Source organism: Dermochelys coriacea, chromosome 1 (genome assembly GCF_009764565.3).
Source record: "Dermochelys coriacea isolate rDerCor1 chromosome 1, rDerCor1.pri.v4, whole genome shotgun sequence".
NCBI lineage: Eukaryota > Metazoa > Chordata > Testudines > Dermochelyidae > Dermochelys > Dermochelys coriacea.
In genome coordinates, this window is record NC_050068.2 from 160,583,602 (window position 1) to 160,607,796 (window position 24,195).

At 42.6% G+C, this 24,195-nt stretch overlaps 1 protein-coding gene across 2 annotated transcripts; it reads left to right on the forward strand.

Moving 5' to 3' along the window:
- Window positions 1-440: 440 nt before the first annotated feature.
- Window positions 441-23,410, forward strand: PSMG1 (proteasome assembly chaperone 1). Of its 2 annotated transcripts, none has more exons than XM_038414723.2 (7): window positions 441-846; window positions 3,556-3,665; window positions 7,415-7,566; window positions 8,185-8,247; window positions 12,212-12,410; window positions 13,028-13,164; window positions 23,198-23,410. In XM_038414723.2, exons 1-7 carry the CDS (start codon window positions 719-721, stop codon window positions 23,270-23,272), a joined length of 864 nt encoding a protein of 287 aa, XP_038270651.1. In that variant the 5' UTR covers window positions 441-718; the 3' UTR covers window positions 23,273-23,410. The 2 variants fall into 2 exon arrangements, with proteins under 2 accessions (XP_038270651.1, XP_038270661.1); XM_038414733.2 differs by lacking the exon at window positions 441-846 and adding an exon at window positions 993-1,149.
- The last annotated feature ends 785 nt before the right edge of the window (window positions 23,411-24,195 follow it).

The following is a 24,195-nucleotide window of genomic DNA, read 5'->3' on the forward strand; positions in this document are numbered from 1 at the left end:
CACAGCAGCTTGCGGCCGGCCGGCTTTCCCTGAGCACCTGCCTGGGACTAAATCGGGGGCTGCGCATCTTACAGAGACCTGAGGCCACAGTCCCTGCCCTCAGCGCTTGTCTGTACATACTGTGCTGCCAGGGTGCCCAGACGCCCTGATTTCACAGGGACGGTCCAGAGAGCCGGGTCCAGCGAGACCGCCGCGCGCTGTGAGGCGCCAGCAGGGGGCGCCCCGGGGCTGACTGAGTTGCCCCCGTTTCCGTTTTATACGCGCAGCGAGGCTGCGCGAGGGGGGTGAATAAACGTCACTCGGTCTGACACCGCCCCCCAGGCTGGCACGTGCCGGCTCTGCAGCAGGCAGGGGAGGGGCGACGCTCCCCCTTCCCCAGCCCGGCTGGCACGTGCGCCGCCGCCGCTGTTTCTGCGGGGCTGGGGCAGGGCTCGCGCAGGGCGGTTACTCTATGGTATGCGCGGTGGGGGTGTCACCCATTCCGCAGCTCGGTGGGCACAGTGGGGCTAGAGCGGCGCCCTTCTCCGACCCCGGCCCCGGATTGGGCTAGAGTGGCTCCACCTCACGAGGATGGGCCTCCCGGGCACGGCGCTCTATCTAGTCTGAGGTTCGTTAGCGCCTGCGCAGTCGCGGGGAGGGGGCGTGGCCAGCGCTGCCGAGCTGTTGGGAGCGGACTCGGAGCCGTTCCGCGAGGCCCTGTCGCCGGTTGGGCGGCCCGATGGCGACGTTTTTCGGGGAGGTGGTGGCGGCGCCATCCCGGGCCGGGGTGGACGACGACGACGACGCGGCGGAGCGCGAGGAGACGCCGGAGGACCGCGAGATCCGCCGGGGGCTGGAGAAGAAAAGGTAGCGCGGGGGGGGGGGGGACGCGAGCCGGGGCGAGCCCAGCCGGACTGCGCCCCACCCTCCCCTTCCAGCCCCCGCTGGAGCGGGCGGGCCCCGCGGGGGAGGCCGCAGGGCGCGAGCTTGGGAGAAGCCCCCAGCCGTGTGTCAGCAGCGGGCCCGGCGGGAGACGCAGCGCCGCTGCCGGAGCCATGTGGCGCTCGGACGCTCTTTGTGGCGACACGCCGGGATGGGGCCCGAGAGCCGCGTTGTCTGTCTAAAGCGCCGGCGGAGGGGGCCGATCCCTGCCGGCCGGATGAGAGGCAGGTGCGGGCTGGCCTGTGCTCCGCTCAGTTTCTGGTCTGAGCTTATTTTCCTCCCCTCTTGTCCGTCTGGGTGTCAGGCAGGAGTCGTAGCAATGTAGGGCTGGACGGGACCTCGAGGTCGTCTAATCCAGTCCCTGGTGCTGAGGCAGGACTGGGTATACCTCGGCATCCCTGACAGCTGTTTGGAGGTGTTTAAGAACAGGTTGGACAATGATGGGTATTCCACAAATTCCTTTGAAGCGTTTTTTAAGTGCTTAACTATCCTCATAGCAGGGATTTTTTTTCCTTATAGGGAACCTAAATCTCCTTTGCTGCAGATTAAGATAATTACAGTGATCATCCCCCCCCCCCACCACCCTCCCGCACCTGCAGGCTTTGTAACAACCTTTAACTGTGTTTGAAGACGATCAAGTCTCTCCTCTTAAGCCCCCTCAGTCTGCTTTTTCTCAAGACTAAAACATGCCTAGTTTTTTTTTAACCTCTTAGTTTTCTAAACTTTATTATTTTCACGTTTTTACTCTGGACTCTCTCCAGTTTATCCATTTTTTCCTATACTCAGAACTGCATACGCAACTCCAACTGAGGACTCACCAGTAGCCAAATAAAGCGGGACAAGACTTCCTGTGTTTCTATCTGACATACCTGTTAATACACCCCAGAATGATATTAGCCTTTTTCACAGCTGCATCACATTGTTGACTCGTATTCAATTTGTGGTCCACTATGACCCCCCAGATTCTTTTCAGCAGTACTACTGCCTAGCCAATTATTCCCGATTTTGTAGATGTGCATTTGATGTCTTCCTTCCCAAGTATAGTACTTTGCATTCATCTTTATTGAATTTTGTTGATTTCAGAGGAGTTCTCCAATTTGTCAAGGTGGTTTTGAATTCTAATCTTGTCCTCCAAAGTACTTGCAGCCCCTCCCAGGTGACACTTCAGATTTTATAAGCATACTGTCCATTATCCAAGTCCATTAATGAAAATGTTGAATAGTACTGGACCCAGGACAGACCCCTGTGGGACTCCACTATATAAATCTCTCCAGTTTGATTGCGAGCCATTGATTACTACTCTTAGATTATGGTCTTTCAACCAGTTTCGCACCTACCTTATAGTAATTCCTTCAGTTTGCATATGAGAATGTCATGTGATACAGATGCTCCCTGAGTTACGCAGGACCCGAAATAGGAGGGGTTTTTTGTTTTTTGGGGTTTTTTTGGCGTAACGTTTGAGTATACAGTTCCTCAGACGTTCTTGTTAACTGCTGGAAATGGCCCACCTTGATTATCACCACAAAAGGTTTTCCTCCTTTTCCCCCCTTCCTTCCTGCTGGTAATAGCTCATCTTAAGTGATCACTCTCCTTACAGTGTGTATGATAAAACCCATTGTTTCATGTTCTCTGTGTGTGTGTGTATATAAATCTCCCCACTGTATTTTCCACGGAATGCATCCAATGAAGTGAGCTGTAGCTCACGAAAGCTTATGCTCAAATAAATTTGTTAGCCTCTAAGATGCCACAAGTACTCCTTTTCTTTTTTGCGAATACAGACTAACACGGCTGCTACTCTGAAACAAAATTTGAGTTACTCAAGGCTTTCCAGAATGGAACGATTGTGTAAATTGAGGAGCGTCTGTACTGTGTCAAAAGCCTTACTAGGTGGGCTTGACATGATTTGTTCTAGAGAAATCTATGTTGACGATTACTTAGGGCTTGTCTACACTTACATTTTATAGCGCTGTAACTTGCTGGTTCAGGGGTGTGAAAAATCACCCCCCCTGAGCGCAGAAGTCTGAGTGCTTTAAAACTCTAGTGTAGATAGGCTCCAAGCTCGGAGTTAATCACACTTGCACTTCAAAGCGCTGCCGCGGGAGCATTTCCATGGGAGCACTTTGAAGTTTCCAGTGTAGCCATGCCCTAAGAACTTTATTATCCTCTAAATGCTTACCATTTGATTAGTTAATAATTTGTTCTAGTATTTTTCTAGGTGATGAAGTTACGTCTGTAATTCCCGAAGTCCTTTGTTCCCTTTTTTAAAACTCAGTCCTGTGTTTGCTCTTCTCCAGTTGTCTGGGACTTCACCTGTCCTCCATGAGTTCTCAAAGATAATCGCTGGTGGTTCAGAGATTACTCCAGCTAGTTACTTAAATGCCCAAAGGTGAATTTAATCAGGTTCTGAATTGAATACATCTAACTTATCTAAATATTCTTTCACCTGTTTTTTCCCCCGTTTTGGCTTGTGTTCCTTCCTTTGTGTAAAACAGGATGATTCTCACAAGAACTATTTTTTTTATTGTCTTTCTAGATCATACAGAGAGCTAAATGGATCTAACGTTATTGCACAACTCTGTTCTCATCCACTGTTTGTTTTGTTTGTATTTAACCTGTTTCTGTTTCTTATGCTAGGGAGGTCCACATCCTTTGGAGTTCGAAGTTAAGTGCATCTACTGGAAGCTTTATAGATGAGCAGTTTCCTTGCTCTAAGTTTATATTGGCGATAGGACATAACGCTGTAGGTAAGTGGTCCAGACTGAGAGAAAGGCTTTAGAAACGCTATACAATTGTTTGCCCCTGCTCCCATTGTAACTTTTAAATACTGAGCAGTAACAAGTAGGAACATGGGGAAGGTGTGTGTTCTAAAATAGCGCTTTTCTACTTGAAGACATGTTTGATTTTGCTTTGGGTCTCACCATGACTGTTAAACTCCCTTTAATGCAAAGAGTAGCAGCAATCTTGGTGCCTGGCAGAATGGGTAGAGAATTGCAGTGCTCCTGCAGAGGCATTCTGACCATCCTCTGGAGGGATTTTAATTGTTTCCATTTTGTAAACTGAGGTAATGAGTCTTTAGACAGACAGCACCAATATTTCTGCAGTTGTACATTGCTTTGCCATAAAGTGTCTTTATTTTATTTCTTTCGATACCTGCAGAAGGTAGCATTTAAAATACATTTTTAAAAAAGCATCTATTCCATGTGGTTATCTGACACTTCTTTAAAAATGCAAATCATCCCATAAAGATGACTACATCGCTCATGTCAATTTCAGTCTGCCACTCAGAAGCTAAGAGTATGAGCAAAGGCAGGCCCTGAAAATTTTTTCAGTGGAATGCAAATAATCTGTTTTGGGACGAGTAGGGATACAGTAACTTCTCAGGTTTCAGAGTAGCAGCCATGTTAGTCTGTATTCGCAAAAAGAAAAGGAGTACTTGTGGCACCTTAGAGACTAACAAATTTATTAGAGCATAAGCTTTCGTGAGCTACAGCTCACTTCATCGGATGTATTCGGTGGAAAAAACTGAGGAGAGATTCATATACACACACAGAGAACATGAAACAATGGGTTTTATCATACACACTGTAAGGAGAGTGATCACTTAAGATAAGCCATCACCAGCAGCGGGGGGGGGGGGGGGGGGGGGGGGGAGGAAAACCTTTCATGGTGACAAGCAAGGTAGGCTAATTCCAGCAGTTAACAAGAATATCAGAGGAACAGTGGGGGGTGGGGTGGGGGGGAGAAATACCATGGGGAAATAGTTTTACTTTGTGTAATGACTCATCCATTCCCAGTCTCTATTCAAGCCTAAGTTAATTGTATCCAGTTTGCAAATTAATTCCAATTCAGCAGCCTCTCGTTGGAGTCTGTTTTTGAAGCTTTTTAGTTGAAGGATAGCCACTCTTAGGTCTGTGATCGAGTGACTTCTCATTTAACGTCATCCCGGTTAACGTTGTTACGTTGCTGATCAATTAGAGAGCATGCTCATTTAAAGCTGTGCAATGCTCATTTTTAATGTTGTCTGGTAGCCGCCTGCTTTGTCCACTGCTTGCAGAAAGAGCAGCCCGTTGGAGCTAGCTGGTGGGGGCTTGGAACCAGGGTGGACCAGCAGCCGCCTATCAGCTCCCTGTGTGGCAGCTGTCCAGCAGGCTGTCAATTGCCAGGCAGTTCAGCTGTCCTTCTCCCCCGCGTCCTCCCACTGCTGTGTGCTGCTCCTGCCCTCTGCCTTGGAGCTGCTCCCGGGAGCCTCCTGCTTGCCCTGCGGGGGTGGAGAGGGGAAGGGGGTGCTAATGTCAGGGTGTCCCCTTCTCCCCACTCCTGTACCCCATCTCCACAGAGCAGGGTGGGGCATGACAGGGCTCAGGATGGGGGGAGCTTGTTGGCAGCAGCTGCTGTCTCAACTTGCTGATCTGCTTAAAAAGGCAGTGTGCTTAGAGTGGGGTCACTTAAAGGGGCAGTGCATGTGTGTGTGTCTCTCTGCCATGCTGTCTCCTCCCTCCATTCTTGCTGCCTTTTAGAGTGTGATGCTACGTTAACAACAACATTAATGAGCCTTGAAGGCTCATCCGAGTGCTAGTTCATCATTTAGCCGTTAGTCATTCCCTGGGAAATATCTTACCCTCTTCCACCCTCTGACTCCACCTCAACCAAGCTTCACAATCATCATTGCTGTGTACAGTATTAAATTGTTTGTTTAAAACTTATACCGTGTGTGTGTGAGATATAGATTGTCTGGCAAATAAAATTTCCCTGTAACCTAATCTTCCTCCCCTCCCCCCCATTTACATTATTTCTTATGGAGAAATCGGATTCACTTAACAACGTTTCGCTTAAAGTAGTATTTTTCAGGAACATAACTACAACGTTAAGCGAGGAGTTACTGTATACCTGCTTGCCCTGCCTTATAACAGCCAGGAAACTGGAGGGGAATAGAATAATGAAGACACCTCTCTCTTGCAGCTTGAGTCCCCAACAGCCATGAATTGGTAGGAAAGAGGAAAAACTCCTTCCAGCAGCCCAAGGGTGGATTGGGACTTCAAATTTCTGAACCCTGTTTAAATCTAGTCTTGACCAGGGTTTAAAGATGTAGTGTGAGTTTGAACTAGCTAACATAATCTAGCTCTCACATTCTAGAACTAGTTAAGACAAGGAAAGTTGTACTTTAGCACTTGCTAAGCTGGTCAAGATAAAGCCTGGGCTTTTTTGCTTCCCCCATGGCTTTAGCTTGACCTGCTTAGCATGTGCTAATGTACAGCTTGCCTTGTCTTAACTAGAATTTTTGAAGGCGTGTGCTAGTTTGAGCTAGCTGATGTGATCTGAAACCTTTAAATCCTAGTCTAAACAATGCCTCTGAGAATGGAGCATTGAGCAGAATAGGGTAGGAATTCTAGCATCTTCGTTTCCTATCAACTAGGGATGAAATCTGGCTTTCTCACCAGGGATTTGCCCTTGGATTTTACTTGTGAGCGGGCCCCCCTTATTCCTCTCTTAATATTGGCGTCTGATTAATATGCTTAGTCTCTGGCTAGGTGGTGTCTGGTAAATTCTTCACGCCCTACTTTTGATCACTTCCTGTAAATTGTGAAGTTCACTTTTGGCAAAAGCAGGCAGAGCCTTGCTCTGAGTCTTGGTACTGAGGAAGAAGCTGGTACCAAAACCATGATGATGTGGATTAACAAGCTAAGAAAAGTTGCTTCACTCATTAAGGCAAAAGTGCAAGTATTATTTGAATAGTCACTCCTGCAATTTCCGCTACTTGGGTATGATTTGTTTCAGAATTGAAAATCACATCATGATCCCTGTGATGGAGGCTTATATTGCATGACTGTAGCACTCATTCCCTGGGCTGTTGGAAATAGCTGTATTCTAGCGTGTTCTGTTGAGTGTCTAATAATGAGAGATGAGTCTGAAAGGGAAACAATTCTGAACATATCATGTAGTTTCAACCAATTAACAAATGCAATAGATTTGATACTGATTTTGGACGGAGAAGGTTCTCTCTGTCATCCAGACTGCTACCAAAGATATTGTGAGGGCTTAAGGAAAACAGGGAGACAAGGGGCCAGGATCAGTACAGGAACTTGTCACAGTGGACAGTGTCTGTTGCCTCAATGACAAATAAGGGTCAAGCTTTTTCGATTTATTTTGTGGTATCTGATGAGAAAAACAAATATTTCCAGGTGACACGCACAGTATTTAGAATATACATAACATATATTTGCTTAATATTAACTGAGATTTTTTTTAAATGACATTAATATTTAAGATTACTTTCATTCTTGATCTTTCCAGGTGAAAGGGCACTAGAGTTTGTGGTTTTGTTGCAACCACTAGCTTAGTGTAATTGATGATGAGTTTCTCCAAAAATCTCAACCCCAAACAAACTGTAGTAATCCAGTTTAGGAGATTTGTATAAAACAGTGATTTTTTTTTTAATGGGAATGTCTCGCATATCTGATATTACTGTATAAACTAATACTGATGTTGTTCACAGCTTTCCTGTCCTCTTTTGTTCTGAATTCTGGATGCTGGGAAGCAGTTGGAGCTGTCAAATTGTGGAATGAGTGGTGCAGAACATCAAATACAACAAGTGTTCTTCCAACAGATGCTTTCTGTTTGTTCTACAAATTAATATCTGATCCAACAGTAAGTGGCATAATATGTATGCATTTAAAAATTATTCTCTCTCCCTATCTGATTTTCTGTTGAGAGAGAGAGAGAGAGAGAGAGAGAGAGAGAGAGAGTGTGAGTCTTTTCAGCAAAGAAAACCAATAAGGTTGCAATGTTCTTAGCTTACCACATCAAAAAAATAGATTTGACAGCTCACTTGACGAGGTTGCTGAGACATGCGCTGCATTTCAGGAAGTTTAGGGTACTCAGTTCTGCCATGTAGCTATCCTAAATTATGGAATTCAAGGTTACTTCTAGGTGTTAACTCCCACCCTCAAAGTCTAGTGCTAATAGGTGTTCTCTGTGAACATTTTGGGTCATATCCTCAGTTGGCATAAACTGATGTAATTAAGCTACATTGACTTACGTCGGATGAATATCTAGCCCTTTATGTACAATACAAGGAAGATTCATGGCAAGATAGAGTGCTGCTTACCAGCTGCAGATGAAAAATCCTCATTGAAATGGTGGTAGTATATAGTGTGAGTGTAATCAATATCTTGTTCATGTAGAGTCTGTCTCATATTAAAAAGATATTGAAAGGGACTGTAACTGAGTTGTCTGAATCGCTTGTTTACAGTTTTGTCTTTTCAGGTATTATTGTGCCAGTGCAATTGCTATGTGGCTGAGGATCAGCAATTTCAATGGCTTGAAAAGGTAAAATTTAGATTAACAGGAATTAGGCAAAGAATATTGGGGGGTGGGGGGGGCCTCTTATAAGAAAAACACCACCTCTGCTTATAATGCTCAGTTATTTTCTATATCGCTTTCCATTCCCTTCCACCCCCCCCCCAATACTCAAAAAACTAAATGTTTGAATTTTATACCAGGAAGTTCTGTCAAATCCCATTATGGCTGGTACTGATCGTGTCTGCTGTAATTAAACTTTCTAAAACAGTTCCAATAGAGAGAGCCTCTGTTTTCTCATACTTTTCAGAAACATTTGCCTTTCAGGCTTAAATTTTCTGGGGTTGATTTCAACAGAGGTGAATTATTCTAACCACATTTGGGTTACGGGAATATGGAAAGGTTAGTGTGTTTTTTGGTTGGGTTTTTTTTGTTTAGGAAAGAAAAGTATGACAGCACTTGTATAGGGCTACGGCTGCCAAAAATAACTAGTTTGAAACTTAGCATGGACAAAGTCCTCACTGAGGAGTGTGTATTCTGCTTTCTTTGAGGGAGAAGTGCTCAGTTCCTGCCTCTCTTGTTCGATCACTATAACTCTGCCCATTCTGCCATACAGAGAGGCTGCTGCTGGAACAATTTGCAGTATTGTCGACCCCAGTCACTCAAAAGGCATGAGTCAGGTCTGAAACTATTATGTAATCAACTTCAAAATCATGAAATTCTTAAATAAATATTGGGTTCTTTTTGTTTGCCTTCTAGTTTTTGAAGTGTAGTGTACTCTCAGATCCTATATTTCATATTTTTTCCTGCAATCTCATGGGTCACAATTTTTTTTTTTTTAAATGAAAGCTCAGATTCAAAACACAACTTCGGGAGCTGAAATATTAACAAACACAACAGAGGTTGTGAGGCTTAGGTAAAATCGTATGAGTTTGGTAAAATTATGCAAATTACTGGTGTAAAAAGTTTGTAGCAGTCTTGGTGAGGCAGAAAGGAAAATAAAATGTGCTTTATAGATTTGCAAAGAGATTTTAAAATTGAATTGTACCCTTATTAAAAAAAAAATAATAATAATAATAAGGATTGGAGATTGGTTTGTTTGCTTGCCTGAGAAATATCATCAATGTCATGTCTTTCCTAGCTTGGGGTTCTAGGAACCTTGTTGTTCTGAGCTCTTGTGTGACAATCAATGGAGCAGACATGCTAATCTGTAACAAGTGTTCTATTCCATTAGGCATTGCAGTTAAATAGATGTTAATAGAAATTTCAGTTTTCTTTTTTTGGTTAGCAGTTTGACTAAAAATCCCCCTTTTCTTCCTCTGCTGCTCTCTCCCCCCTATTGCTCTGCCTTCAATCTCTTGTGATGTCATAATTTTGCTGGTTTTTCAGTCACTACAGAGTCTCTCCCAAGGAAAGCATAAATCATCAGAATCAAGTCTCTTTTTGTTTTCAAGTTATAGGGTAACAAAACATTAATGTGGGGGATTAGTTGCCTAACTTTAGGAGGAATTTAGTATTTGGCTACCATATACATAAATAAGAGAATTTCTGTAGCATATTTCCCATGTTGTTCCTTGTCTTCTTCATGGTGATGAATCCTAAGAAGGTGGTGGGAGGGATATCTGCACATTTTTACTAACTAATCAGTTGTAAAAATGACACAACACCATGTAGAAAATGAAGCCATTTTTAGTAAGTGTGTATTGATCTTAGAGTAGAAAGTAGTAACATCTGAAGGCTGTATGTGGAAGAGTCAGGGATCCAAAAATGTATTCCTCTTAGGGCTGTCAAGTAATCGCAGTTAACTCTTGTGATTAACTCAAAACTGTTAATTGTGATTAAAAAAATTAACCGTGCTCAATCACACTTATAACAATAGAATACCAATTGAAATTTATTAAATATTTTGGGATGTTTTTCTACATTTTCAATATTGATTTCAATTACAACACAGTATACAAAATGCACAGTATTCACTTTATGTTGTTTTTTTATTACAAATACATACACTGTAAAAATGAAAACTAAAATAGCATTTAATTTACCTCATACAAGTACTGAATTGCAATCTTTTTATCGTGAAAGTGTAACTTACAAATGCAGGGGTTTTTTTTGATTACATAACTGCACTCAGAAACAAAACAGTGTAAAACTTCAGAGCCTACAAGTCCACTCAGTCCTACTTCTTCTTCTTCTACCAGTCGCAAAGACGAACAAGTTTGTTTACATTAACAGGAGATACTGGTGCCTGTTTCTTATTTACAATGTCACCTGAAGGTGAGAACAGGCGTTCTCAGGGCACTTGTGTAGCTGGCGTTGCAAGGTATTTACATGCCAGGTATGCTAAACATTCATATGCCCCTTCATGCTTTGGACACCATTCCAGAGGACATGCTTCCATGCTGATGCTAATTAAAAAAAAATGTGTTAATTAAATTTGTGACTGTACTCCTTGGGGGGAGAATTGTATGTCTCATGCTCTGTTTTACCCACATTCTGCATATATTTCATGTTATAGAAGTCTCGGCTGATGACCCAGCACATGTTCGTTTTAAGAACACTTTCACAGCAGATTTGACAAAGTGCAAAGAAGGTACCAATATGAGGCTTCTAAAACTAGCTACAGCACTTGATCCAAGGTTTAAGAATCTGAATTGCTGTCCAAAATCTGAGAGGGATGAGGCGTGGAACATTCTTTTAGAAGACTTAAAAGAGCAACGCTTTGATGCGGAAACTACAGAACCTGAACCACCAAAAAAGAAAATCAATCTTCTGCTGGTTGCATCTGACTCAGATGATGAAAATGAACATGCATCAGTCCACACTGCTTTCAATCGTTATCAAGCAGAACCCATCATCAGCCTGGAAGCAAGTTCTCTGGAATGGTGGCTAAAGCATGAAGGGACATACGAATCTTTAGCACATCTGGCCTATAAATATCTTGCAATGCCAGTTTACAACAGTGCCATGCAAATGCCTGTTCTCATTTTCACTTGGTAATGTAAACAAGAAGCAGGCAGCATTATCTCCTGCAAATTGGAACCAACCTTGTTTGAGTGATTGGCTGACCAAGAAGTAGGACTGAGTGGACTTGTAGGCTCTAAAGTTTTACATAGTTTTATTTTTGAATGCAGTTTTTTTACATAATTCTACATTTGTAAGTTCAACTTTCATGATAGAGACTGTACTACAGTACTTGTATGAGGTGAATTGAAAAATAGTATTTTTTTACAGTGCAAATATTTGTAATAAAAATAAATATAAAGTGAGCACTGTACACTTTGTATTGTGTTGTAGTTGAAATTAATATATTTGAAAATGTAGTAAAAATCCAAAAATATTTAAAATAAATGGTATTCTATTGTTTAACAGCTCGATTAATCGCAATTAATTTTTTTTATTTGCTTGACAGTCCTAATTTCTATTTTTTCTGCAACATTATTTCTTGAGGTCAAAATAAAAAACCTTAAAAATTCCCAGGCTGTCCCTAGAAGTTCTCAGCAAATTTTAACTTCAGATAGGAGAAAATGAGAAATCTAAAATGTGGAAACGAGCAAAAAGAAAAAAAGCATTGGATACTATGGAGTATCTAGCAAATAGATATAACTTGGAAATGTAATCTAAGGCTCTTTCTTAATTTACGCAATCATTCTGATTTCATATGGATTCCTTTCCCTATCCACTCTTGCGTTAGGAAAAGTAATTTTAGTTTCTCTGCAGAAAGGGCCAAAAATCTGAAGCCTACAGAGCAAGTCAGTAGAAGTGACAGATGTGTAATTGTTAGCTCCTCCTGTTTAGTAGTTTGTTTTGATTGAAGCTATAGAACACAGTAATTCCTGTTTTTGAGGGTGTGGTAAAACTGTCAATTAACTTAACTCTGAGAGAAACTACTTTTTGCCATCTAAACTAAAATGAACCCAGTCTTCTGTAATTGGACTCCATTTCTTTATTACCATAAACCTCACTTACGCTGGAATTAATATTTTCATTCCAGGTTTTTGGCTGTATGCGGGAGGAGGATCTGCAAGTAACCATTCTTTCGACATGTCCTGTAACTGATTATAAAACTCCTGAATCCACTTTAACGTTTCCTTCTCCTTTTCTGAAAGCTTTAAAGACAAAAGAATTCAAAGAGAGAGTCTGTTGTCCACTGCTGGATCAGCCAAATATTGTACAGGGTCTCCCTGCTGCTGGTATTATGCAACTTCATTTATACTCTTGCATTCATCCTTTTTTTGCTGCATTGCAAGATCATGCTTGTGTCCTATGCCAACCATTGACGTTTAGTGGTGAATGTTAATTTTGAACAGCATAACGTTTAACAGATGATCCTACTTTTTAGTTTATCTTCCAATATATAATTTAGTGAATGAGCCAGGTAGATAACATTGTGAAAATTAATTCACAACACCTTGGCGTTTTCCACATCGGTATGTAAAACTGCTGAGATATACAAAAATTACGTTCTGTAATTAACAGCTTATACCGTAAAATGTAATGTTACGCAGTATATCTTGAACTAGGAGTCACCCAATGAAATTAGCAGGCATAAGGAAGTACTTCTTCACACAATGCACAGTCATCCTTTGGAACCCTCTTCTGGGGAATGTTGTGATGGCTAAAAGCATAAAAGTTCAAAAATAATTAGATACGTTCTTGAAGGATAGTCCCTCAATGGCTATTAGCCAAAATGGTCAGAGATGCAACCCCATAGCAAAATGATATATTACTTAAATTGAAAGAGTTGTTATGCAGTGTGGATTAGATTACTTTGATGTAACAGTCTTTTTTTCTTTTTGGTTATATTTAGTTCTGAGTTATTGTCAAGTATGGCAGATTCCTGCAGTGCTGTATCAGTGTTACACGGATGTCATCAAACTGGACACAGTTACAATTGAAGCATTCAAGCCTGTGCTTTCTTCTAAGAACCTGAAGAGTTTAGTCAAGGTAAAGCTTAATTTTAAAGATTAGTGGAAAGTGCTATCTCTTTGGCCTCCGTCACTGTAGTATTGGAGTGTCTGAGGTTGCAGACCGGGGTCGGCAACCTGCGGCATGCGTGCCAAAGGCGGCACGCAAGTTGACTTTTAGTGGAACTCTGCTGCCAGCTGGGGTCCCGGCCACCGCCCCCACTCAGCATGCTGCCTGCCTGGATGAACACAACCCCAGGCCAGCAATGAGCTAAGCGGGGCTGGTGGCCGGGACCCCGGCTGGTAGGAGCTGGAGGACGGAACCCCAGACTGGCAGCAGGCTGAGCTGCGCAGCCCACTGCTGGCCTGGGGTTCCGGCCGCTTGGCCCCTTGCCAGTTGGGGTCCTGGCTGCTGGCCCCACTCAGCCCGCTGCCAGCCTGGATAGACGGAACCCCGGGCCGGCAGCAGGCTGAGCGGGGCCAGCAGGGGCTGGCGGACGGAACCCCAGCCTGCTGCTGGCCTGGGGTCCCTGCTGCTGGCCTGGATGGCCGGGACCCCAGACCGGCAGCGGGTTGAGCAGCTCGGTCCGCTGCCAGTCTGGGGTTCCGGCCACTGGCCTTGCTCAGCCCGCTCACGGTCTGGGGTTCCGGCCGCCAGCCCCTGGCGCGCACAACCTTTAATTACAGTAAATAAATGAAGACTTAAAGGTAAAGTACAGATGCTCCCCGGGTTACGCAAGACCCAACTTACGCAAATTCAACCTTATGCAAAAAGTTCCATAAGGCATAAATAAAATTTTTGAGTTGCGGAAAATATTGCGTAGCATACGGAAAGGTAAAGTACTGTAGTGCTACTGCTGTATTCCTCTGCACATTGCATCTCCTACAAGGGAAGGCTTTGCGCTCTCACAGCCTCTGTTTCGTGTTATTTCAGTGATACTGTATTTCTGTTTCAGAGAAGCAGTTGTGTTAGTCTGTATCCGCAAAAAGAAAAGGAGGACTTGTGGCATCTTAGAGACTAACAAATTTATTTGAGCATAAGCTTTCGTGAGCTACATCACGAAAGCTTATGCTCAATAAATTTGTTAGTTTCTAAGGTGCCACAAGTCCTCCTTTTCTTTTTGTATTTCTGTTGTTTCACCCTATTATTTCATTCAAATCATGCCTGGAAAGCGACCAAGTGATAGCAAGAGTGCAGGACCAGTTCGTAAGCAAAAGAAGATTGATTATGAAAATGAAAATAGGATGAAGGCAGACAAAGCCTGTCGTTAATTGCTCGTGAATTTGAATTGGCTACCTCAACAGTGAAAAGTATTTTGAATGATAGTGCACGCATAAAAGAGCATGTGAAAGGCTCTGCTCCTTTAAAATCAACAGTCCTAATGAAGCAGTGTTCTGGTACTATCTATGAAATGGAAAAGTTTTTAGCAATGTGGATAGAAGATCGGATTCAAAAACATGTGCGCCTTAGCCTAATGATTATTCAAGCAAAGACTAAAAGTATTTTTGAAGACCATAAAGAGAAAAAAAGTGATCCTAATGCAAAGTTTGTGGCTAGTCGGGTGGTTTAATAGATTTAAACAATGTGCAAATTTTCACAATGTAAAAGAGAGTGGTGAGGCTGCTAGTGCTGATACAAAAGCAGCTGAAAAGTATGCCGAAGTATTACGAAAACTTATAGAAGAATGTGATTATACAGCACAGCAAATCTTTAACGTTGATGAAACTGCATTGTTTTGGAAAAAAATGCCCGACAGAACATACATTTCAAAAGAGGAAAAGACAATGCCAGGGTTTAAGGCTGCGAAAGATAGGCTGGTACTTGCTTCAGGGTAATGCAGCTGGAGATTGCAAATTGAAACCATTGCTTGTTTATCATTCAGAAGATCCCTGTGCGTTTAAAGGCATTAGCAAAGCTACCCTTCCAGTTCATTTCTATTCAAATCAAAAGACTTAGATCACAATGGCACTTTTCGAAGACTGGTTTATAAATTTGTTTATCCCCGAAGTGGAAAAATTCTGCAGAGAAAATGACATCCCATTCAAGATTATGCTTATCGTCGATAATACTCCTGGACATCCTGCACATTTAGACAATTTTCATCCCAATGTAAAAGTCGTGTTTCTGCCTCCTAACATGACTTCGATCCTACAGCCCATGGATCATGGTGTCATTGCTAATTTTAAAGCCTATTATCTACGAAGAACATTTGCACAGGCAGTAGTAGCAACTGACGGAGAGACTGGCAAGACTTTACGTGATTTTTGGAAATTGTATAACATTTACCAAGCCATCATAAACATTGCTAAGGCCTGGGCAGAGGTTACCCAAGTTTGTTAGAATGCCGTATGGAAGAAAGCGTGCCCACAGTTCGTACATTGCTTTAAAGGTTTCAAAAAAGATGAAACATGTGAGGCGGTGGCAGATGAAATTGTGAAACTTGCCAAGCTGCTTGAGCTGGAGGTTGATGTTGGTGATGTGGATGAGCTTATCAAATCCCATGAAGCTGAATTATCAAATGAGGATCTCATGGAATTAGAAGCAGCAAAAGTAAAAGAGCAGAATGAAGTTGGATGAAGTTGAAGTAGAAGAGCCATGACATTCAACACCAAGGAGATGGCACTTGCATTTCGTGAGATTGACTCTGCAATGGCAAGGTTTGAGAACATGGACCCCAGTTCCTCACGATTCTTGAAAGTGAACAGAGGCATTGACGAAACGCTGGCCTGTTATAGACAGATATATGAAGAGAAGAAAAAGGTTGCTAACCAGTCTCTCGATAAGTTTGTAAGGAAGGTTGAAAGGCCTGCAACGTCCACATCTCCACAGCCTTCCACCTCCAAAGCCCCCTCTGACAACCCCGATGATGTAATGTCTATCTCCTCCTCTACAAATTAAGCCCATTGTCATCCGCCACCAAAATGCAGCCTTCAGTGTGTCAGGATAACAATAGGATTAAGGTAAGATACTTTAAATAACTGCTTTTTGGAGCAGCTGGTACAGGAACCCACAAGGGGAGAGGCAACTCTCAATCTAGTCCTGAGTGGAGCGCAGGGTCTGGTCCAAGAGGTAACTATAACAGGACCGCTTGGAAATGGTGACCATAATAGAATAGCATTTAACATTCCTGTGGTGGGAAGAACACCTCAACAGCCCAACACTGTGGCATTTAATTTCAGAAAGGGGAACTATGCAAAAATGAGGTTAGTCAAACAGAAATTAAAAGGTACAGTGACTAGAGTGAAAGCCCTGCAAGCTGCATGGATGCTTTTCAGAGACACCATAATAGAGGCTCAACTTAAATGTATACCCCCAATTAAAAAACACAGTAAAAGAACTAAAAAAGAGCCACCGTGGCTTAACAACCATGTAAAAGAAGGGAGATAAAAAGTCATCTTTTAAAAAGTGGAAGTCAAATCCTAGTAAGGTAAATAGAAAGGAGCATAAATACTGCCAAATTAAATGTAAAAATGCAATAAGAAAAGCCAAAAAGGAGTTTGAAGAACAGCTAGCCAAAAACTTAAAAGGTAATAACAAAAATGTTTAAGTACATCAGAAGCAGGAAGCCTGCTAAACAACCAGTGGGGCCCCTGAATGATCAAGATACAAAAGGAGCACTTAAAGACGATAAAGTCATCGCAGAGAAACTAAATGAATTCTTTGCTTCAGTCTTCATGGCTGAGGATGTTGGGGAGATTCCCAAACCTGAGCCGTCTTTCATAGGTGACAAATCTGAGGAATTGTCACAGATTGAAGTATCACTAGCGGAGGTTTTGGAATTAATTGAGAAACTTAACAGTAACAAGTCACTGGGTCCAGATGGTATTCACTCAAGAGTTCTGAAAGAACTCAAATGTGAAATTGCGGAACTATTAACTATAATTTGTAACTTGTCCTTTAAATCAGCTACTGTACCCAATGACTGGAAGATAGCTAATGTAATGCCAATATTTAAGAAGGGCTCTAGAGATGATCCTGGCAATTACAGACCGTTCTAACGTCCGTATCAGGCAAATTAGGTGAAACAATAATAAAGAATAAAATTGTCAGACACATAGAAGAGCATAAATTGTTGTGCAAAAGTCAACATGGTTTGTGTAAAGGGAGATCATGTCTTACTAATCTATTAGAGTTCTTTGAGGGAGTCAACAAGCATGTGGACAGGGAGGATCCAGTGGACATAATGTACTTAAATTTCCAGAAAGCCTTTGACAAGGTCCCTCACCAAAGGCTTTTAAATTAAGCTCTCATGGGATAAGAGGGAAGATCCTTTCATGGATTGAGAACTAGTTAAAAGACAGGGAACAAAGAGTAGGAATAAATGGTAAATTTTCAGAATGGAGAGGGGTAACTAGTGGTGTTCCCCAAGGGTCAGTCCTAGAACCAATCCTATTCAATGTATTCATAAATGATCTGGAGAAAGGGGTAAACAGTGAGGTGGCAAAGTTTGCAGGCGATCCTAAACTGCTCAAAATAGTTAAGACCAAAGCAGACTGTGAAGAACTTCAAAAAGATCTCACAAAACTAAGTGATTGGGCAACAAACTGGTAAATGAAAGGTAATGTGGATAAATATAAAGTAATGCACATTGGAAAAAATAACCCCAACTGTACATACAACATGATGCGGGCTAATTTAGCTACAACTAATCAGGAGAAAGATCTTGGAGTCATCGTGGATACTTCTCTGAAGACATCCACGCAGTGTGCAGCGGCAGTCAAAAAAGCAAACGGGATAGAGAATAAGATGAAGAATATTTTATTGCCCTTACATAAATCCATGGTACGCCCACATCTTGAATACTGCATACAGATGTGGTCTCCATCTCAAAAAAGATATACTGGCATTAGAAAAGGGCAACTCAAATGATTAGGGGTTTGGAACAGGTCCCATATGAAGAGAGATTAAAGAGGCTAAGACTTTTCAGCTTGGAAAAGAGGAGACTAAGGGGGATATGATAGAGATATATAAAATCATGAGTGGTGTGGAGAAAGTGAATAAGGAAAAGTTATTTACTTGTTCCCATAATAGAAGAACTAGGGGCCACCAAATGAAATTAATGGGTTGCAGGTTTAAAACAAATAAAAGGAAGTTCTTCTTCACTCAGCACACAGTCAACCTGTGGAACTCCTTGCCTGAGGAGGTTGTGAAGGCTAGGACTATAACAGGGTTTAAAAGAGAACTGGATAAATTCATGGAGGTTAAGTCCATTAATGGCTATTAGCCAGGATGGGTAAGGAATGGTATCCCTAGCCTCTGTTTTTCAGAGGGTGGAAATGGATGGCAGGAGAGAGATGACTAGATCATTACCTGTTAAGTTCACTCCCTCTGGGGTACCTGGCATTGGCCAGTGTCAGTAGACGGGATACTGGCTGCCTGGACCTTTGCTCTGACCCAGTATAGCCATTCTTGTATAAATGCAATACTTTCGTTGTAATTAGGTTTTTTTATGCTTGCACAACATACGTTTCTCACTTACGTAAAATTCGGGTTACACGAGGCTATCTGAAACGGAACGATTGTGTAAGTCGGGGAGCGTCTGTATTTGAGAAAGAGACAAACTTGGATTAACAGACCTTCCTGAATATAAACCTTAGAAATTGGAACGCTTAAATTCCTTAAGCTGCTTCCTTCTGTGATAGAAGCTCTAGATTCACAAGAATCATTTCATTTTTGAATTTATTATAATCTGGTGTTTAAAGGAATAACTTCAAGTGATTCTTGTAATTAGAACTTCCTATAGATCTTATTAAAAGCCTCTAAGCTACTCATGTTCCTTACTGGTCCGTGAGCTAATATCTTACCACTGTGCATCCATAGTCAAAATTAGTTGTTCTATTAGCTGTGTATCAGATGAGAGCCATTCTAGATCTCATTTAAACATTATTTTGAAAACATTAATTTTTTTAGTTGTATCAAATTCTTTTAAAGTTGAAAGAGTACAAACTTCAGGGACATATTAATCATAAAGGGCCAGATTTTTAAAGATATTTTGGCCTTGGTATGCTCCGTATTGTAACTCCTAACTGATTTAGGAGCCAAAATCTCATTTTCAAAAGGAATTTAGGAGCCAAAGTCCCCTAAAGTCAGGTCTTCCGAGTCCTAGTCCAATGCTCTATCCACTAGTCTCCATCAGCAAACAAAAAGTTGAGTTTTCTTTTTTTAAAATGTTTTGAATGAACATGTTTACAGAATGGCTTCTGTAAAGTACTTGCCCTGCTTTTGTCGGTTGAACTTGAGTTTAAATGGAAAAAGTGATTGGTAGGAGAATCTTTGAAATGCTCAGGTTTCAGCTGTGACTGATACGCAAATTCCAGCTTTCAGACACCACCTATGAATTTTAGGATCCAACAAGGCTTCTAAATTGATATTAGAATTTTGTATAAGGGGAAATAAAAATACAGCCTCCTTCCTCTTCTCTTTTTTGGGTGTTACTATTTGAGGGGGGGGAATACAGGTTAACAAGTCCCGGTGTGTGATTCAACTGGACACCTTTGGAGCTTTCACTGGCTCTCTAGATACTTGCTTTCTTTCATAACACCTGACTCTTACTTATACAGTAACTCCTTGCTTAAAGTCGTCCCAGTTAACATTATTACGTTGGTGATCAATTAGAGAACATGCTCGTTTAAAGTTGTGCAATGCTCCCTTATAAGTTGTTTGGCAGCCACCTGCTTTGTCCACTGCTTGCAGAAAGAGCAGTCCATTGGAGCTAGTCATGGAGGTTTGGAACCAGGGTGGACCAGTAGCCCCCCATCAGTCCCCGTAAATTCCCTGTGCGGCAGCTGCCTAGCAGGGCCGTCCTTACTCATATGCAAATTTCCTGGTGCCCTATGCAGCTGTGTTCTGCTCCAGCAGCCAACCCAATCCCCCAGGCAGCTGAACCAGCCAGGAAAGCTGCCCCTGCCCCCTCCCCTGCTCGGCTTCTTTCCCAAAGCCCCCTCCCCTGCTATGCACCCAACCCACCTCCTCCTACCCCGGCTCTGCCCCAACCCTGCCCCCCCTCCTGCAGCCCCGCCCCCACCCCTGAGCTACATCCACGGGGGACTGTAGCAGGAATCAGGCACGCCCTGCACTCACTGGATGGCAGGAAGTGGAGCGACCCAGCCCACTCTGCTCCACCATCTCCCAGCTGTGCCGCTGGTGAGTGCTGGGGGACAGTTCCCCTCTGCTCCCCAAGTCCCAAGGCTGGGAGCCAGGGGAGCAGAGCGGAGCAGGCTGGAGCCAGGTCACTCCACTTCCCGCCGCCCCATGAGTGCGGGGTTGGGCCCACCCTACAATCACCTGGCGGCAGGAAGTGGAGCAACCCAGCCCCAGTTCGCTCTGATCCGCTGGCTTGTGCTGTGGGTTGGTTTCTCTCCTGCCCCTCAGGCCTCCTCCTGCACCCGCTGAGGAGATGTGTAGGGCATCAAAATGTCTAGGGATGGCCCTGATTGCTGAGCAGTTAAGCTGTCCCTCCCCCCACTGATGTGTGCTGCTCCTGTCCTCTGCCTTGGAGCTGCTCCCAGGAGCCTACTGCTTTCTGTCCAAAGGGTGGGGCGGAAGAGGGGTGCTTATCAGGGTGTCCCCCGCTCCTGCCACCCCCCACCCAGCTCCACAGAGCAGTGCAGGGGACACAGCAGGGCTCCGGGGGAAGCTTGTTAGCAGCAGCTGCTATCTCAACTTGTTGATCTACTTAAAAAGGCAATGTACTTAGAGTGGGGTCAGCGCACTTAAAGGGGCAATGCGTGTGTCTGTCTCTGCCATGCTGTCTCCCCTCCCTCCATTCGTGCTGCCTTGTTGAGCATGAGGCTACTTTAACAACAGTGTGTTAACAAATCCGCACAGACACAACCCTAGAACCCCAACCAGGGTATTCTATTTGCTACCCAAGATCCATAAACCTGGAAATCCTGGACGCCCCATCATCTCAGGTATTGGCACCCTGACAGCAGGATTGTCTGGCTATGTAGACTCCCTCCTCAGGCCCTACGCTACCAGCACTCGCAGCTATCTTTGAGACACCACTGACTTCCTGAGGAAACTACAATCCATCGGTGATCTTCCTGAAAACACAATCCTAGCCACTATGGATGTAGAAGCCCTCTACACCAACATTCCACACAAAGCTGGACTACACGCCATCAGGAACAGTATCCCCAGTAATGCCAGAGCAAACCTTGTGGCTGACCTTTGTGACTTTGTCCTCACCCATAACTATTTCACATTTGGGGACAATGCTGTATACCTTCAAATCAGCGTCACTGCTATGTGTACCCACATGGCCCCACAGTAAGCCATAAAAATGTTGGCAGACTTAGAAAAACGCTTCCTCAGCTCTTGTCCCCTAATGCCCCTACTTTACTTGCGCTACATTGATGACGACATCATCATCTGGACCCATGGAAAAGAAGCCCTTGAGGAATTCCATCAGGATTTCAACAATTTCCAACCCACCATCAACCTCAGGCTGGACCAGTCCACCCAAGAGATCTACTTCCTGGACACTACGGTGCTAATAAGTGATGGTCACATAAACACCACCCTATACCAGAAACCTGCTGACTGCTGTACTTATCTGCATGCCTCCAGCTTTCATCCAGACCACACCACACAATCCGTTGTCTACAGTCAAGCTCTACGATACAACCGCATTTGCTCCAACCCCTCAGACAGGACAGACGCCTACAAGATCTCTATCAAGCATTCTTACAACTACAATACCCACCTGCTGAAGTGAAGAAACAGATTGACAGAGCCAGAAGAGTACCCACTACAGGACAGGTCCAACAAAGAAAATAATGGAACGCCACTAGCCATCGCCTTCAGCCTCCAACTAAAACCTCTCCAACGCATCATAAAGGATCTGCAACCTATCCTGAAAGATGATGCATCACTCACAGATCTTGGGAGACAGGCCAGTCCTTGCTTACAGACAACCCTCCAACCTGAAGCAAATACTCACCAGCAACCACACAACAAAAACACTAACCCAGGAACCTATCCTTGCAAAAAAGCCCGTTGCCAACTCTGTCCATATATCTATTCAGGGGACACCATCATAGGGCCTAATCACATCAGCCACGCTATCAGAGGCTCGTTCATCTGCACATCTAACAAAGTGGTATATGCCATCATGTGCTAGCAATACCCCTCTGCCATGTACGTTGGCCAGACTGGTCAGTCTCTATGTAAAAGAATAAATGGACACAAATCAGACGTCAAGAATTATAACATTCAAAAACCAGTCGAACACTTCAATCTTTTGGTCACTTGATTACAGACCTTAAAGTGGCAATTCTTCAACAAAAAAAACTTCAAAAACAGACTCCAACGAGAGACTGCTGAATTGGAATTAATTTGCAAACTTGATACAATTAACTTAGGCTTGAATAAAGACTGGGAGTGGATGGGTTATTACACAAAGTAAAACTGTTTTCCCTTGTTTATTTCCCCTTCTACTATTCCTCAGACATTCTTGTCAACTGCTGGAAATGGCCCACCTTGATTATCATTACAAAAGGTCTCTTCCCCTGGCTCTCCTGCTGGTAATAGCTTACCTTTCTTGATCACTCTTGTTACAGTCTATATAGTAACACCCATTGTTTCATGTTCTCTGTGTATATAAAATCGCCCCACTGTATTTTCCACTGTATGAATCTGATGAAGTGAGCTGTACCTCACGAAAGCTTAAGCTCAGATAAATTTGTTATTCTCTAAGGTGCCACAAATACTTCTTTTCTTTTAACCCTTGAGGCCTCAGCCGAGTGCTAGTTCATCATTTAGCAGTAAGGCATTCCCTGGGAAATATCCCACCCTCTTCCACTCTCTGACTTCACCACCTCAACCAAACTTCACAATCATCATTGCTGTGTACCCACCCCCCATTTCCATTAATTGTTGGGGGAAATTGGATTCGCTTAACATCGTTTCGCTTAGTTGCATTTTTCTGGAAGATATCTACAATGTAAAGTGAGGAGTTACTGTAGTTCATGTTTTAATCATATTGCTGTTTACTGTAATAAAGTTTTGAGTGGGTATGATTTAACTGTTGTGCAACCTACTAGTGATGACTATTTCTTTATTTTACTAGGATATGTCCAAAAGCACAGAGATACTGAAGAAATTAGTGACAACCAATGAAATTCATAACAACATCTATACGTAAAGATAAAGTGGACATTTATCACCAACCAGGACATTCAAGTCTGATGTGCACTTTTGTAACTCCAGTTGCTTATTTGAAGATATTTTGGAATTATAGCTGCTGCTTTAAAAGTGGAATAAATCCTAATAGATTTTTTTTTTATATATATTTTGAGCTACTCTTTATTAGTGCCTAGAGTGGCTTTACACATGTCAGATTTTCTTGCTTCACTAGGTAGGAGTATATTTTTAACAATTTATTAACCCAAAGACGATGACTTTGGGAAAAATGTGCATTTCATCCTCTAAGTGGATCGAATGACTTGTTTTAAATATACACATGCTATATTTAAAATAGAAAAGTAGGTTTAATTGATATCTAATGATGTCATACTTTGTTAAAATTATTTTGAGTTATAAAAGTTGTGTTGTCTTAATCTATGTGGCTGATCTGAATAAAGATACTTGGAAGTTCTCAAATGTTATATACAGAATATTTATATGTTAAAGACATATATTGGAAACTTACTAATGCAAGTGGTGGAATCCTGAATTGTATTTTTACGCCTAAGTAGAAGTGGTGGGAACATGGAATTATCAACTATCTGGAAGCAGGTGAAATACATGACTCCATTTTTACTTTCCTTTGGAATTTGCCTGAATATTTTAGCCACCTTTCTCTTACATAAAGAGAAATTATACTTTATGGTAGTCATAAATTTTGCAGGCCAAAACTTTTCTTAAGTTACTCTTAGGTACTGCAGTAATACAAATAATAACCAAAACTGACTTTAATATTAAAAGTCTGTCTACATCCATACAATAAAAATATGCTTCAACCATTTTAACTGAGTTGAAAAAGGAGTAATAAGAACAACAGTCACCTTTATGCTGAATAGGAAATATTCAAAGAGAAGCAAATAGTTTAAATGTTCAATATTTAAA